General features: G+C 41.4%; 1 protein-coding gene across 5 annotated transcripts in view; it reads left to right on the top strand.

Annotated features, from left to right (window-relative positions):
* Positions 1–17,791, top strand: part of UTRN (utrophin) — a 1,395,536-nt gene that overhangs the window by 974,697 nt on the left and 403,048 nt on the right. For all 5 annotated transcript variants that reach the window (XM_053711837.1, XM_053711835.1, XM_053711836.1 and 2 more), the window contains one exon: positions 698–966. In XM_053711837.1, the coding sequence (XP_053567812.1) occupies positions 698–966 (269 nt within the window). The remainder of the gene's footprint in view (positions 1–697; positions 967–17,791) is intronic.

Genomic DNA, 17,791 nt, shown 5'->3' on the forward strand with positions numbered 1-17,791 from the left:
GTAATAACACCTACTCTGAATTTCAAATAAGCAGTAGATATTTTTTTTTCTGGCAAATTAATTTTTTGTCACATTTTCTGGCCCCCTGCATGACTTGACAGACATCAGCCAATCACAGACAAGCATACATATACCTTGTGAGCTTGTGCACATGCTCAGTGGGATCTTGTTCCCCAGAAAGTGTGTATATAAAAAGACTGTGCAAAATTTGACAATAAAAGTAAATTGGGAAGTGTCTTATAATGGCACGTTCTTTCTGAATCATAAAAGTTTATTTTGACTTGAGTGTATCTTTAATGAAAGGGATGAGAAAGTACCAGTATAATAGAAATTGCAGTATACATTGTATTATTAAATGCCTTGCCGTTAAAAAAAATCCAAATGATAATTTGAGCAATAAACATTGAAATAAAAATGTTACTTCTATTGTCTAATATTTAGAATAACATATTTTTTACAACAAATGTTGGCACTTTTTTTTTAAGCTACAGAAATGCATTGTGGGACGGATAATTGGCTTGTCAAATGTGTATTTGTATTTACTAGTTATTGACCTAATAGCTTTTTCCAAGCGTGTTTGATCTTTAGGTGGTTAAGGTAATGGCACATGAAACGTTTTCCTATTGTGTGATATTGATTACTAGGACAGTTCTCTGCCATAATACTTTATCTTTCTTTCTTTTTTTTTTTCCCTTAGAATTAACTCCAGAAGAAAAAGCACAGAAAATTGCTCGAGCCATGAGGAAGCAATCTTTAGAAGTGAAAGAGAGATGGGAGAGCCTGAATACCCAGGCTGGAAGCTGGCAGCAGCAAGTGGAGAAGGCCTTAGAGAAGTTAAAGGATCTGCAAAGTGCAATGGATAATCTTGATGGAAATTTGGTGGAGGCAGAGAAAGTGCGTGGTAGCTGGAAACCAGTAGGGGATCTAGTCATTGATTCTTTGAAGGATCACATTGAAAAGACAACTGTAAGCACTGTATTTTTCTTCTTTTTTTCCATTAAAATGGTTAAGTTAAAGAGACATGAAACCCAAATAGAATATACAATTTAATGAAAACTTTTTAATTTATTTCTCTTATCTAATTTGCTTCATTCCGTTGATTTTTTGTCATTGAAGAAACAGTAATGCACATGGGTGAGCCAATAACATAAAGTATATATGTGCAGCCACCAATCGGCAGTTCCTGAGTCTACCTAGGTATGCTTTTCAGAAAAGGATACTAAGAGATGGAAACAAATTAGATAATAGAAGAAAATTGGAACGTTGTTTGAAACTGCGCTCTCTCTCTGAATCATGAAAGAAAACTAATTGGGTTTGATATCCCTTTAAAGTTGTTTATTTTCGTTTTGCAACTAACACGACGAGCATGTTTTACTAATACATGACATGGAAGCTCATTGGCTGATAATGTTAGAAAAAAACTTTAAAAACCTATTTAATTTAGTTATCACATTGTGCACAGTCTTTTTATATTTACACATTCTGAGGCACCAGCTTCTGCTAGATACATACAAGTCTGTTTGGCTTATATTTGTCTCATGATACAGTGGGCAGGGAGATGAAAGGAATTTTTCAAATTTGTCCAAAAAAAAATCTACTGCTCATTTGAAATATGAGTGTTAATTGTCTTGTTAATACACACTTTCTGATGATATTTCTAAAACAAATAGAAAAACAAGGGCGACAAAATGGCCTAGTACAGTCTGTGAAAGGGATAATATAGGCACTCATAAACTCAGTGCACCATCAGGAGCTTGTAACACAGGCTGGAACCTCCCAGTCGTCCAGCAGACTGATAAATCCGGGCAAACAGGATGCAGGTGATGGGCAAATCATGCATCTCAGCCAGATGTAAAAGATTAAAAAGTTTTATTAAAGCCGTGGTAAAATCAAGCAACGCTTTTCTCCACCTACAGAGGGCTGTATGATCAGGCCTAAATAAAATTAAAATACACTTGTTATAAAATCGATTATATACAATTATAGAAAATAAATCACACATATAATGTTAAGTAATCCCTGTAATATTATCAGGGCTTTCTAGTGGTGCCTAAAAACCCATAGAATGTAATAAATATATTAATAATTTTTTTAAAGATTTTTTTTCTGATTTTGGGCGCCCCCAGTCTGTATTTTGTGTTAATACACATCTGTTAATGACATTTGTTGTTAATCCAATTCTGTTGTATTTAATGGTCCTTTAAACCAAGTTTTTTTTTTATTTGTGTAGAAGAATCCAATAAAACAATAACGCTCTTATTAAATGAAACTAGAGATAAACATGTTAACAGAAATACATTGCTAAATTAGTTTTTTTGATGGTATGCTCTATCTTAAGAAAGAAATTAAATTTTAATGATTAAGACACGGTGAGTCCACGGGACTTCCCACAACCCCCAGTCATTCTCTTTGCCTTAGGTCCAAGGAGGTGGTGAACTTTTAGGTGTCTGTTCAAGATTCTTCTATCAAGAGTTTATTATTTTGGAAGCCTGTGCAAGTTTGCTCTGATATTCCCTGAAATGCTGGGTTTAGCTGTACTCCATGTTAGTCTCTTCAGTAGGGCTGTGGTAGCTTTAAAGGAGTTAGGAACTTGTGGAGTATGCGTCGCTGTGCTTTCCTAACAATATTGCTGCCCTTCTATAGTATGCCAGAGTAGCCTTGCTCTGTTCATTATTTATTTTGCAGGACCCTGTGAGGAGCAGCTTCCTCCCATTCCTGGAGCTGTCTCCTTGTTGGACAGGCAAATGTGCAGGTAAGTGCCATTTTTATCTTAAGAAACCCTGGCACTTAAGTGGTAAAAATGGTCTTTATGCACCTTTTACTGGGACAAGTATCCTCCTGAGGCAGGAGGAATTAATCAGGCTGTCAGGGCACTGTGGACCTAGCAGAGGCAATTCCTTACAACAGGAATATTCTAAGAGAGAAACTGTTCTAAGACTATGTTTATGTCAAGCAAAGTATTTTATTGGTGGCTCAGTTACAAGGGTTGTTGCTTATATGGTGTGTATCATACAGTCTCCGTTCTGTTTTTCACTTAGGAGACAGGCCCGTAATCCTGTGATGACGTCATAGGGGGTGGGCTCTTCCTCCCAAGACGCAGCACGCTTTCTATTGGCACTTTTTCTCTCTGAGAGTTTTCGCCGACTGTTTTTCTTCTTGCCCCTGCATGTCCGAAGTGGATCCCGGCAGCTTCTCTGTTTCAGATTAAAGGAGGTCAGGTAAGCACTGCAGAGTAGCGCTGTGGTGTAGGGGTGTCAAAGGGGAAAAAATTTTGTTGTGAGATTTTGAGAATCATCTTTATTACTTATTAAGAGGTTATTTCTACTCATAAGTTGCGGGCAATGTTTGTTCCCTAATTACACGGCAGTCTTAAAGGGACAGTTCAGTTTTTTAATAAAAATGTAAAAATATATATATATATCTTTTGTGTACTCATTAACTTCAATATGGGCTTAGAGCCTATATCTGCTCAGGAATGCAAGCTTTGTTTGGAGGCCCATGTTGAACCACCCTTGCCCTTTTGTAGTTCTTGTGTTGAAAGAACTTTATTGTACAAAGATAAATTGTTTGATTCTGAGCCACCATTCTCTCAAGTGGATGCTGTCCAGGCTATGCCACAGCCTTCCCCACAAGTGTCCCAAACTGTGCCATCATCTCTCACAGTGCCCTGCGCTTCCTCACTATCTCCTGATGGAGTATTTTTGAAAGCTGAAATTGCGGCCCTCTGCGGTATCTGAGGCGCTAGTGGCCATCCTTATGCTGCAAGAGAGGCGGAAGAGGAAGATTTTTGAGTCAGACAGTAAGTTAACTAATCCGACTCAGGCTCACCAGGAAGAGGAGGATACTTCGGTAGCCTCTGAGGGTGTATTTCCTTCTTCTGATGCTGAAGTGGTTTCCTTCAGATTCAAGCTTGAGCACCTCCGAGTTTTACTAAAGAAGGTTTTATCTACCTTGGACGACACCGATACGCCTGTCATTGACAACCCTAAAAAGTCGAGAAATTTAAATAGATACTTTGATGTTCCTTCTCCTGAGGAGGTGTTCCCAGAGCCAGACTGGGCCACAGAGATTATTACCCGGAAATGGGAAAGGCCAGGAATATCGTTTTCCCCCTCCCCTGTCTTTAGAAAAATGTTCCTGGTCGCAGACTCCGTCAAGGAGCCGTGGCAGACGGTTCCCAAAGTGGAAGGGGCGATTTCTACTTTGGCTAAGAGAACTACTATCCCTATTGAAGATAGTTGCTCTTTCAAGGATCCTATGGATAAAAAGATGGAGGCCTTTTTAAAGAAGATGTATACTCATCAAGGGTTACAGTGTCAACCGTCGGTGTGCATTGATACAGTAACCAGAGCGGAAGCCTATTGGTTTGACGCCTTGTTTGAGTCCTTATAAGCTGAAACCCCTTTGGAGGAGATTCAGGATAGGATAAAGGCTCTAAAGTTAGCTAATTCCTTTATCACTGATGCTTCTTTGCAGGTCATCAAGTTGGGGGCCAAAATATCTGGCTTTGCTATCTTGGCGCATAGAGTGCTATGGCTTAAATCGTGGTCTGCTGATGTTTCTTCTAAATCTAAGCTTTTGGCAATTCCTTACAAGGGAAAGACCTTTTTTCGGGCCGACATTGGCAGAAATTATTTCCGATATCACGGGTGGTAAAGGATCCTTTCTGCCTCAGGACAAGAACAACAAAATGAAGGGACGCCAGACTAATTTTCGTTCCTTTCGTAACTTCAGAGGTAAGTCTTCCCCTGCCTCTACCAAACAGGAACAATCCAAGCCCTCTTGGATGCCTGGTCAGTCCTGGAACAAGGGGAAGCATTCCAAGAAACCCGCAGCTGAATCCAAGTCAGCATGAAGGGGTTGCCCCCAATCCGGGATAAGATCAAGTGGGGGGGGGGCAGACTCTCTGAGTTCGCGCAAGATTGGGAGCAAGATGTCCCAGACCCGTGGGCAGTGGACATTGTTTCTCAGAGGTACAAGTTAGAGTTCAAGACCTTTCCTCCCAGAGGCAGGTTCCACCTCTCAAGATTATCTGTAGACCAGATAAAAAGGCATTCTTGAAATGTGTGCAGGACCTTTCCCTCTTGGGAGTGATGGTGCCTGTCCTAAGTCAGGAACAGGGTCTCAGATTTTACTCAAACCTGTTTGTGGTTCCCAAAAAAGATGGAACTTTCAGGCCCATTCTAGATCTAAAGTTACTAAAAAAGTTCCTCAGAGTACCGTCCTTGAAGATGGAGACTATCCGCTCCATTCTTCCCCTGATTCAAGAGGGTCAATTCATGACAACCATAGACCTGAAGGATGCATGCCTGCACGTTCCCATTCACAGGAATCATCACAAATATCTGAGGTTTGCCTATCTAGACAAACATTTTCAATTTGTAGCGCTTCCATTTGGCCTTGCCACAGCTCCCAGAATTTTCTCAAAGGTCCTGGGAGCTCTATTGGCAGTAATTCGGTCTCAGGAAATTGCAGTGGCGCCTTATCTGGATGACATTCTGGTTCAGGTGCCATCCTTTCAACTAGCAGAGTCTCATACAAAGATCTTGTTGGCGTTTCTTCGTTCCCACGGTTGGAAGATCAATCTTGGGAAAAGTTCCCTGGTTCCGACTACAAGAGTGACCTTCTTGGGAACCATTATAGATTCTCTAGCTATGAAGATTTTTCTGAAGATTCTGTTCGCTTGCCTGTCCCTACAGTCAGTGATATGACCATCAGTGGCCCAATGCATGGAGGTAATCGGATTGATGGTGGCTTCCATAGACATAGTTCCGTTTGCTCGGTTCCATTTGAGATCTCTGCAGCCATGCATGCTTGCTCAGTGGAACGGGGATTATACAGATCTATCTCAGAGAATAGTTCTGGATCAATCAACAAGGGACTCCCTTCCGTGGTGGCTGTCGCAAGAACATCTGTCCCAGTGGATGTGTTTTCAGAGACCCTCTTGGGTAATTGTGACCACGGATGCCAGCCTGTTGGGTTAGGGAGCAGTCTGGAACTCGTTGAAGGCGCAGGGACTTTGGTTTCAGGAGGAATCTGCTCTCCCCATAAACATTCTGGAGTTGAAAGCGATCTTCAATGCCTTGTTGGCTTTGCCTCAGCTGGCCCTAGCTCGGTTTATCAGATTCCAGACGGACAATATAACTTCAGTGGCTTACATCAATCACCAAGGGGGAACTCGGAGTTCCTTAGCCATGAAGGAGGTGGCACGGATCATCCAGTGAGCAGAAGCTCACAATTGCTGTCTATCTGCCATCCACATTCCAGGAGTGGACAATTGGGAAGCGGATTTTCTGAGCAGGCAGACTTTCCATCCCGGGGAGTGGGAACTCCATCCGAAGGTGTTCTCCAGGTTAAAAACCAAATGGGTGTTACCAGAATTGGATCTGATGGCGGCTCATCAGAACACCAAGCTCCAAAGTACAGTTCGAGGTCGTGAGACCCCCAAGCCTTTCTGAAAGATGCTCTGGCAGTTCCTTGGAACTTCAGTTTGGCATATCTGTTTCCTCCGTTTGCTCTCCTTCTGCGAGTCATCGCTCGGGTCAAGCAGGAGAGAGCATCAGTGATTCTAATAGTGCTAAAAATAAATACACAGAGCGCCTCCTAAAAGGCTAAGACACTAGTAGTGACAAGATTATTTAAATAAAAAATATATTGAAATTCTATAGGGGTATATAAAATATTTTATAAGCTACTTATAGCTAAAATATACAAACAAGATACAAAAGTGGATCCACTTAAAATTAACAATAAAATATGCATATATCTATATAAAAAACAATACAATTGTGGTTAAAAACCACAACAATATACAATCTTAATCACAAAATAAATTACAATAAAACAGCTGTTGATGGTTGGATAAAAAATAAATATAAAAACATCAATTTACTGAGTAGGTGTCCATAAATATGTAGGTCCCACACTTTAAATTCTTTCCAGAGAGTGAATGTCCAATATGAAGATTCTATTTTAAAACAGTTATCCTTATATATCCCTCGATAAGCGGTGAAATGATGAAGTGTGTAAAAAAGAAAAACGTAGTGGTTTTCAAATCAAATTTAAAAAATTATTGTGAATATCCAAAAAATCCTGAAAAGATGATGTGATGAAGTGGGCGTGAATAATCAAAAATGTGTGTACACAAAAATATAATCCAAATGAATATTTAGGATGTGTTAAAGTGAATAACACACTTATAAAGTGACCCTTATGTGAATACAAGATGTGAAGAGATGCTCCTAAAAAGTTATTCCTGTGTGTAAACGATGAAAAAATACAGAAATGGATCCTATGTCTCAGGGATCAATTCATTCAAAGATATACCTGTAATAAAACAATGATAGTCTTGATAAAGGCCCAGTTCTTAGGGCCGAAACGCGTTGATAGTCTTGATAAAGGCCCAGTTCTTAGGGCCGAAACGCGTTGACATATATGATAGTCTTGATAAAGGCCCAGTTCTTAGGGCCGAAACGCGTTGACATATATGGTAAGCTTCTTTTCAATTACTGACTAAGTTTGAATAGCAGTTTTGCACTATGTTATATTTGTTTTATTACAGGTATATCTTTGAATGAATTGATCCCTGAGACATAGGATCCATTTCTGTATTTTTTCATCGTTTACACACAGGAATAACTTTTTAGGAGCATCTCTTCACATCTTGTATTCACATAAGGGTCACTTTATAAGTGTGTTATTCACTTTAACACATCCTAAATATTCATTTGGATTATATTTTTGTGTACACACATTTCTCCAACATAGGTGTGTCCGGTCCACGGCGTCATCCTTACTTGTGGGATATTCTCTTCCCCAACAGGAAATGGCAAAGAGCCCAGCAAAGCTGGTCACATGATCCCTCCTAGGCTCCGCCTACCCCAGTCATTCTCTTTGCCGTTGTACAGGCAACATCTCCACGGAGATGGCTTAGAGTTTTTTAGTGTTTAACTGTAGTTTTTATTATTCAATCAAGAGTTTGTTATTTTGAAATAGTGCTGGTATGTACTATTTACTCAGAAACAGAAAAGAGATGAAGATTTCTGTTTGTATGAGGAAAATGATTTTAGCAACCGTCACTAAAATCCATGGCTGTTCCACACAGGACTGTTGAGAGCAATTAACTTCAGTTGGGGGAACAGTGAGCAGTCTCTTGCTGCTTGAGGTATGACACATTCTAACAAGACGATGTAATGCTGGAAGCTGTCATTTTCCCTATGGGATCCGGTAAGCCATGTTTATTAAGATCGTAAATAAGGGCTTCACAAGGGCTTATTAAGACTGTAGACTTTTTCTGGGCTAAATCGATTCATTATTAACACATATTTAGCCTTGAGGAATCATTTAATCTGGGTATTTTGATATAATAATATCGGCAGGCACTGTTTTAGACACCTTATTCTTTAGGGGCCTTCCCAAATCATAGGCAGAGCCTCATTTTCGCGCCGGTGTTGCGCACTTGTTTTTGAGAGGCATGACATGCAGTCGCATGTGAGAGGAGCTCTGATACTTAGAAAAGACTTTCTGAAGGCGTCATTTGGTATCGTATTCCCCTTTGGGCTTGGTTGGGTCTCAGCAAAGCAGATACCAGGGACTGTAAAGGGGTTAAAGTTAAAAACGGCTCCGGTTCCGTTATTTTAAGGGTTAAAGCTTCCAAATTTGGTGTGCAATACTTTTAAGGCTTTAAGACACTGTGGTGAAAATTTGGTGAATTTTGAACAATTCCTTCATGTTTTTTCGCAATTGCAGTAATAAAGTGTGTTCAGTTTAAAATTTAAAGTGACAGTAACGGTTTTATTTTAAAACGTTTTTTGTACTTTGTTATCAAGTTTATGCCTGTTTAACATGTCTGAACTACCAGATAGACTGTGTTCTGAATGTGGGGAAGCCAGAATTCCTATTCATTTAAATAAATGTGATTTATGTGACAATGACAATGATGCCCAAGATGATTCCTCAAGTGAGGGGAGTAAGCATGGTACTGCATCATTCCCTCCTTCGTCTACACGAGTCTTGCCCACTCAGGAGGCCCCTAGTACATCTAGCGCGCCAATACTCCTTACTATGCAACAATTAACGGCTGTAATGGATAATTCTGTCAAAAACATTTTAGCCAAAATGAACACTTATCAGCGTAAGCGCGACTGCTCTGTTTTAGATACTGAAGAGCATGACGACGCTGATAATAATGGTTCTGAAGGGCCCCTAACCCAGTCTGATGGGGCCAGGGAGGTTTTGTCTGAGGGAGAAATTACTGATTCAGGGAACATTTCTCAACAAGCTGAACCTGATGTGATTACGTTTAAATTTAAGTTGGAACATCTCCGCATTCTGCTTAAGGAGGTATTATCCACTCTGGATGATTGTGACAAGTTGGTCATCCCAGAGAAACTATGTAAAATGGACAAGTTCCTAGAGATCCCGGGGCTCCCAGAAGCTTTTCCTATACCCAAGCGGGTGGCGGACATTGTTAATAAAGAATGGGAAAGGCCCGGTATTCCTTTCGTCCCTCCCCCCATATTTAAAAAATTGTTTCCTATGGTCGACCCCAGAAAGGACTTATGGCAGACAGTCCCCAAGGTCGAGGGAGCGGTTTCCACTTTAAACAAACGCACCACTATACCCATAGAGGATAGTTGTGCTTTCAAAGATCCTATGGATAAAAAATTAGAAGGTTTACTTAAAAAGATGTTTGTTCAGCAGGGTTACCTTCTACAACCAATTTCATGCATTGTCCCTGTCGCTACAGCCGCATGTTTCTGGTTCGATGAGCTGATAAAGGCGGTCGATAGTGATTCTCCTCCTTATGAGGAGATTATGGACAGAATCAATGCTCTCAAATTGGCTAATTCTTTCACCCTAGACGCCACTTTGCAATTGGCTAGGTTAGCGGCTAAGAATTCTGGGTTTGCTATTGTGGCGCGCAGAGCGCTTTGGTTGAAATCTTGGTCAGCTGATGCGTCTTCCAAGAACAAGCTACTTAACATTCCTTTCAAGGGGAAAACGCTGTTTGGCCCTGACTTGAAAGAGATTATCTCTGATATCACTGGGGGTAAGGGCCACGCCCTTCCTCAGGATCGGCCTTTCAAGGCAAAAAATAAACCTAATTTTCGTCCCTTTCGTAGAAACGGACCAGCCCAAAGTGCTACGTCCTCTAAGCAAGAGGGTAATACTTCTCAAGCCAAGCCAGCTTGGAGACCAATGCAAGGCTGGAACAAGGGAAAGCAGGCCAAGAAACCTGCCACTGCTACCAAGACAGCATGAAATGTTGGCCCCCGATCCGGGACCGGATCTGGTGGGGGGCAGACTCTCTCTCTTCGCTCAGGCTTGGGCAAGAGATGTTCTGGATCCTTGGGCGCTAGAAATAGTCTCCCAAGGTTATCTTCTGGAATTCAAGGGGCTTCCCCCAAGGGGGAGGTTCCACAGGTCTCAGTTGTCTTCAGAGCACATAAAAAGACAGGCATTCTTACATTGTGTAGAAGACCTGTTAAAAATGGGAGTGATTCATCCTGTTCCATTAAGAGAACAAGGGATGGGGTTCTACTCCAATCTGTTCATAGTTCCCAAAAAAGAGGGAACGTTCAGACCAATCTTAGATCTCAAGATCTTAAACAAGTTTCTCAAGGTTCCATCGTTCAAGATGGAAACCATTCGAACTATTCTTCCTTCCATCCAGGAAGGTCAATTCATGACCACGGTGGATTTAAAGGATGCGTATCTACATATTCCTATCCACAAGGAACATCATCGGTTCCTAAGGTTCGCATTCCTGGACAAGCATTACCAGTTCGTGGCGCTTCCTTTCGGATTAGCCACTGCTCCAAGGATTTTCACAAAGGTACTAGGGTCCCTTCTAGCTGTGCTAAGACCAAGGGGCATTGCTGTAGTACCTTACTTGGACGACATTCTGATTCAAGCGTCGTCCCTTCCTCAAGCAAAGGCTCACACGGACATTGTCCTGGCCTTTCTCAGATCTCACGGATGGAAAGTGAACGTGGAAAAGAGTTCTCTATCTCCGTCAACAAGGGTTCCCTTCTTGGGAACAATAATAGACTCCTTAGAAATGAGGATTTTTCTGACAGAGGCCAGAAAAACAAAACTTCTAGACTCTTGTCGGATACTTCATTCCGTTCCTCTTCCTTCCATAGCGCAGTGCATGGAAGTGATCGGTTTGATGGTAGCGGCAATGGACATAGTTCCTTTTGCGCGCATTCATCTAAGACCATTACAACTGTGCATGCTCAGTCAGTGGAATGGGGACTATACAGACTTGTCTCCGAAGATACAAGTAAATCAGAGGACCAGAGACTCACTCCGTTGGTGGCTGTCCCTGGACAACCTGTCACAAGGGATGACATTCCGCAGACCAGAGTGGGTCATTGTCACGACCGACGCCAGTCTGATGGGCTGGGGCGCGGTCTGGGGATCCCTGAAAGCTCAGGGTCTTTGGTCTCGGGAAGAATCTCTTCTACCGATAAATATTCTGGAACTGAGAGTGATATTCAATGCTCTCAAGGCTTGGCCTCAGCTAGCGAGGGCCAAGTTCATACAGTTTCAATCAGACAACATGACAACTGTTGCGTACATCAACCATCAGGGGGGAACAAGGAGTTCCCTAGCGATGGAAGAAGTGACCAAAATCATTCTATGGGCGGAGTCTCACTCCTGCCACCTGTCTGCTATCCACATCCCAGGAGTGGAAAATTGGGAAGCGGATTTTCTGAGTCGTCAGACATTGCATCCGGGGGAGTGGGAACTCCATCCGGAAATCTTTGCCCAAGTCACTCAGCTGTGGGGCATTCCAGACATGGATCTGATGGCCTCTCGTCAGAACTTCAAAGTTCCTTGCTACGGGTCCAGATCCAGGGATCCCAAGGCGGCTCTAGTGGATGCACTAGTAGCACCTTGGACCTTCAAACTAGCTTATGTGTTCCCGCCGTTTCCTCTCATCCCCAGGCTGGTAGCCAGGATCAATCAGGAGAGGGCGTCGGTGATCTTGATAGCTCCTGCGTGGCCACGCAGGACTTGGTATGCAGATCTGGTGAATATGTCATCGGCTCCACCTTGGAAGCTACCTTTGAGACGAGACCTCCTTGTTCAGGGTCCGTTCGAACATCCGAATCTGGTTTCACTCCAGCTGACTGCTTGGAGATTGAACGCTTGATCTTATCGAAGCGAGGGTTCTCAGATTCTGTTATCGATACTCTTGTTCAGGCCAGAAAGCCTGTAACTAGAAAGATTTACCACAAAATTTGGAAAAAATATATCTGTTGGTGTGAATCTAAAGGATTCCCTTGGGACAAGGTTAAGATTCCTAAGATTCTATCCTTCCTTCAAGAAGGATTGGAAAAAGGATTATCTGCAAGTTCCCTGAAGGGACAGATTTCTGCCTTGTCTGTGTTACTTCACAAAAAGCTGGCAGCTGTGCCAGATGTTCAAGCCTTTGTTCAGGCTCTGGTTAGAATTAAGCCTGTTTACAAACCTTTGACTCCTCCTTGGAGTCTCAACTTAGTTCTTTCAGTTCTTCAGGGGGTTCCGTTTGAACCCTTACATTCCGTTGATATTAAGTTATTATCTTGGAAAGTTTTGTTTTTAGTTGCAATTTCTTCTGCTAGAAGAGTTTCAGAATTATCTGCTCTGCAGTGTTCTCCTCCTTATCTGGTGTTCCATGCAGATAAGGTGGTTTTACGTACTAAACCTGGTTTTCTTCCAAAAGTTGTTTCTAACAAAAACATTAACCAGGAGATTATCGTACCTTCTCTGTGTCCGAAACCAGTTTCAAAGAAGGAACGTTTGTTGCACAATTTGGATGTTGTTCGCGCTCTAAAATTCTATTTAGATGCTACAAAGGATTTTAGACAAACATCTTCCTTGTTTGTTGTTTATTCCGGTAAAAGGAGAGGTCAAAAAGCAACTTCTACCTCTCTCTCTTTTTGGATTAAAAGCATCATCAGATTGGCTTACGAGACTGCCGGACGGCAGCCTCCCGAAAGAATCACAGCTCATTCCACTAGGGCTGTGGCTTCCACATGGGCCTTCAAGAACGAGGCTTCTGTTGATCAGATATGTAGGGCAGCGACTTGGTCTTCACTGCACACTTTTACCAAATTTTACAAGTTTGATACTTTTGCTTCTTCTGAGGCTATTTTTGGGAGAAAGGTTTTGCAAGCCGTGGTGCCTTCCATTTAGGTGACCTGATTTGCTCCCTCCCTTCATCCGTGTCCTAAAGCTTTGGTATTGGTTCCCACAAGTAAGGATGACGCCGTGGACCGGACACACCTATGTTGGAGAAAACAGAATTTATGTTTACCTGATAAATTACTTTCTCCAACGGTGTGTCCGGTCCACGGCCCGCCCTGGTTTTTTTAATCAGGTCTGATAATTTATTTTCTCTAACTACAGTCACCACGGTACCATATGGTTTCTCCTATGCAAATATTCCTCCTTAACGTCGGTCGAATGACTGGGGTAGGCGGAGCCTAGGAGGGATCATGTGACCAGCTTTGCTGGGCTCTTTGCCATTTCCTGTTGGGGAAGAGAATATCCCACAAGTAAGGATGACGCCGTGGACCGGACACACCGTTGGAGAAAGTAATTTATCAGGTAAACATAAATTCTGTTTTTTGATTATTCACGCCCACTTCATCACATCATCTTTTCAGGATTTTTTGGATATTTACAATAATTTTTTAAATTTGATTTGAAAACCACTACGTTTTTCTTTTTTACACACTTCATCATTTCACCGTTTATCGAGGGATATATAAGGATAACTGTTTTAAAATAGAATCTTCATATTGGACATTCACTCTCTGGAAAGAATTTAAAGTTTGGGACCTACATATTTATGGACACCTACTCAGTAAATTGATGTTTTTATATTTATTTTTTATCCAACCATCAACAGCTGTTTTATTGTAATTTATTTTGTGATTAAGATTGTATATTGTTGTGGTTTTTAACCACAATTGTATTGTTTTTTATATAGATATATGCATATTTTATTGTTAATTTTAAGTGGATCCACTTTTGTATCTTGTTTGTATATTTTAGCTATAAGTAGCTTATAAAATACAGGGAGTGCAGAATTATTAGGCAAGTTGTATTTTTGAGGATTAATTTTATTATTGAACAACAACCATGTTCTCAATGAACCCAAAAAACTCATTAATATCAAAGCTGAATATTTTTGGAAGTAGTTTTTAGTTTGTTTTTAGTTTTAGCTATTTTAGGGGGATATCTGTGTGTGCAGGTGACTATTACTGTGCATAATTATTAGGCAACTTAACAAAAAACAAATATATACCCATTTCAATTATTTATTTTTACCAGTGAAACCAATATAACATCTCAACATTCACAAATATACATTTCTGACATTCAAAAACAAAACAAAAACAAATCAGTGACCAATATAGCCACCTTTCTTTGCAAGGACACTCAAAAGCCTGCCATCCATGGATTCTGTCAGTGTTTTGATCTGTTCACCATCAACATTGCATGCAGCAGCAACCACAGCCTCCCAGACACTGTTCAGAGAGGTGTACTGTTTTCCATCCTTGTAAATCTCACATTTGATGATGGACCACAGGTTCTCAATGGGGTTCAGATCAGGTGAACAAGGAGGCCATGTCATTAGATTTTCTTCTTTTATACCCTTTCTTGCCAGCCACGCTGTGGAGTACTTGGATGCGTGTGATGGAGCATTGTCCTGCATGAAAATCATGTTTTTCTTGAAGGATGCAGACTTCTTCCTGTACCACTGCTTGAAGAATGTGTCTTCCAGAAACTGGCAGTAGGACTGGGAGTTGAGCTTGACTCCATCCTCAACCCGAAAAGGCCCCACAAGCTCATCTTTGATGATACCAGCCCAAACCAGTACTCCACCTCCACCTTGCTGGCGTCTGAGTCGGACTGGAGCTCTCTGCCCTTTACCAATCCAGTCACGGGCCCATCCATCTGGCCCATCAAGACTCACTCTCATTTCATCAGTCCATAAAACCTTAGAAAAATCAGTCCTGAAATATTTCTTGGAACAGTCATGACGTTTCGGCTTGTGTGTCTTGCTCAGTGGTGGTCGTCTTTCAGCCATTCTTACCTTGGCCATGTCTCTGAGTATTGCACACCTTGTGCTTTTGGGCACTCCAGTGATGTTGCAGCTCTGAAATATGGCCAAACTGGTGGCAAGTGGCATCTTGGCAGCTGCACGCTTGACTTTTCTCAGTTCATGGGCAGTTATTTTGCGCCTTGGTTTTTCCACACGCTTCTTGCGACCCTGTTGACTATTTTGAATGAAACGCTTGATTGTTCGATGATCACGCTTCAGAAGCTTTGCAATTTTAAGAGTGCTGCATCCCTCTGCAAGATATCTCACTATTTTTGACTTTTCTGAGCCTGTCAAGTCCTTCTTTTGACCCATTTTGCCAAAGGAAAGGAAGTTGCCTAATAATTATGCACACCTGATATAGGGTGTTGATGTCATTAGACCACACCCCTTCTCATTACAGAGATGCACATCACCTAATATGCTTAATTGGTAGTAGGCTTTCGAGCCTATACAGCTTGGAGTAAGTCAACATGCATAAAGAGGATGATGTGGTCAAAATACTCATTTGCCTAATAATTCTGCACTCCCTGTATTTTATATACCCCTATAGAATTTCAATATATTTTTTATTTAAATAATCTTGTCACTACTAGTGTCTTAGCCTTTTAGGAGGCGCTCTGTGTATTTATTTTTAGCACTACATTCACCTTTTTGGGGGCGCTGGTACCCACAATACTAGGAGCTACAGACACAAGGTTGAGCGCTGTCAGATTTTAACAGTGATTCTAATAGCTCCTGCTTGGCCTCGCAGGATCTGGTATGCAGATCTAGTAGAGATGTTGTCCCTACCTCGTGGAGACTACCTCTCTGGAAGGACCTTCTGATTCAGGGGCCCTTCCTTCATCCGAATCTCGTTTCTCTGAAGCTGACTGCTTGGAGATTGAACGCTTGATTTTAGCCAAGCAGGGATTTTCCAAATCGGCTATTGGGACCATGGTTCATGCTCGTAAGCCACTAGGAGGATTTACCATAAGATATGGCGTAAATATCTTTATTGGTGTGAGTCTAAAGGATATTCTTGGAGTAAGGTCAGGATCCCAAGGATTTTATCTTTTCTCCAGGAAGGCCTTAAGAAGGTGTTATCTGTCAGTACCCTCAAGGGTCCGATTTATGCTCTTTCCATTCTGCTACACAAGCGCCTGGCGGACATGCAAGATGTTCAATCCTTTTGTAAGGCCCTGGTCAGAATCAGGCCTGTGCTTGAGAACAAGGTTAAGACTACAAGGTGGAGCAACTGATTTAAATTTTTACAACAGGCTCCGTTCCATAGATAGTAAGTTATTATCTTGGAATGTTTTGTTTCTTACTGCTATTTCTTCTGCTCTGAGAGTTTCTGAACTCTCAGCTTTGCAGTGTGATTCTCTTTTTCTCATCTTTCATTCAGATAAGGCAGTTCTCCATACCAAGTTTGATTTTCTTCCTAAGGTTGTTTCGGACAGGAATATTAATCAGGAAATTGTTGTTCCTTTTCTCTGTCCTAATCCTTCTTCTCATAAAGAACGTTTATTACACAACTTAAATGTTGTGCGTGCTCTTAAGTTTTATTTGCAGGCTACAAAGGACTTTTGTCAGTCTTCTGCTTTGTTTGTTTGCTTTTCTGGAAAACGTAAGGGTCAGAAAGCTACTGCCACTTCTCTTTCTTTCTAGTTGAGAAGTATTATTCGTTTGGCATATGAGACTGCTGGACAGCAGCCTCCTGAGAGAATTACAGCTCATTCCACCAAGGCGGTGTCTTTTTCTTGGGCCTTCAAGAATGAGGCCTCTGTAGAACAGATCTGTAAGGCTGCGACTTGGTCTTCTTTGCACACTTTTTCTAAATTCTATAAATTTGATACTTTTGCTTCGGCTGAGGCTTCCTTTGGGAGAAAGGTTCTACAAGCAGTGATGCATTCTGTTTAGGTTACCTGTCTTGTCCCTCCCTTATCATCTGTGTCCTCTAGCTTGGGTTTTGATTCCCAAAAATAATTGATGATCCCGTGGACTCACCGTGTCTTAAGAAAGAAAACAAAATTTATGCTTACCTGATAAATGTATTTCTTGACACAGTAAGGCCCACCCTCAGACAGTTTTGTTTATATAAACCTCAGGCACCTCTGCACCTTGTTACTTTCTTTCTCTCCTTTTCCCTCGGTCGAATGACTGGGGATTGTGGGAAGGGAAGTAATACTTAACAGCTTTGCTTTGGTGCTCTTTGCCTCTTCCTGCTGGCCAACAGTAATTGATGAACCCATGGACTTGCCGTGTCAAGAAATAAATAAATTTATCAGGTAAGCATAAATTTTGTTTTTGACTTTTTCCATGTCACTTTAAAGGACTAAAATAGAAATTACTTGCTCTAATTTTTTTATAGTGTTTAATCTTAAGCCCCCTACTACAATGTGTTTAACCCCTGAATAGGAGGGTACAGTAGGAGTACCTATTGGGCCCTGGAGAATACAGCTGCTCCTGAACAGAAACCGCCTTTGATCCAATCAGCAGTGCTAGTTACACAGTTTGGTCCCATCTCCTCTCCAAGCCGTCCCAATTTAGAGATGCAAATATTCCAAAATCCAAACATTTTTCTGTCCCAAGAAGTTGGATAAAGGGTTTCCTACCTGTAACTATTCCTGTATATCTATTCCAATAGATATGGTATAGATATGTATTTTACATGAACATTATCAGATGTATATCGAGATATATATT

The sequence above is a fragment of the Bombina bombina genome, chromosome 4, assembly GCF_027579735.1.
Source record: "Bombina bombina isolate aBomBom1 chromosome 4, aBomBom1.pri, whole genome shotgun sequence".
Lineage (NCBI taxonomy): Eukaryota > Metazoa > Chordata > Amphibia > Anura > Bombinatoridae > Bombina > Bombina bombina.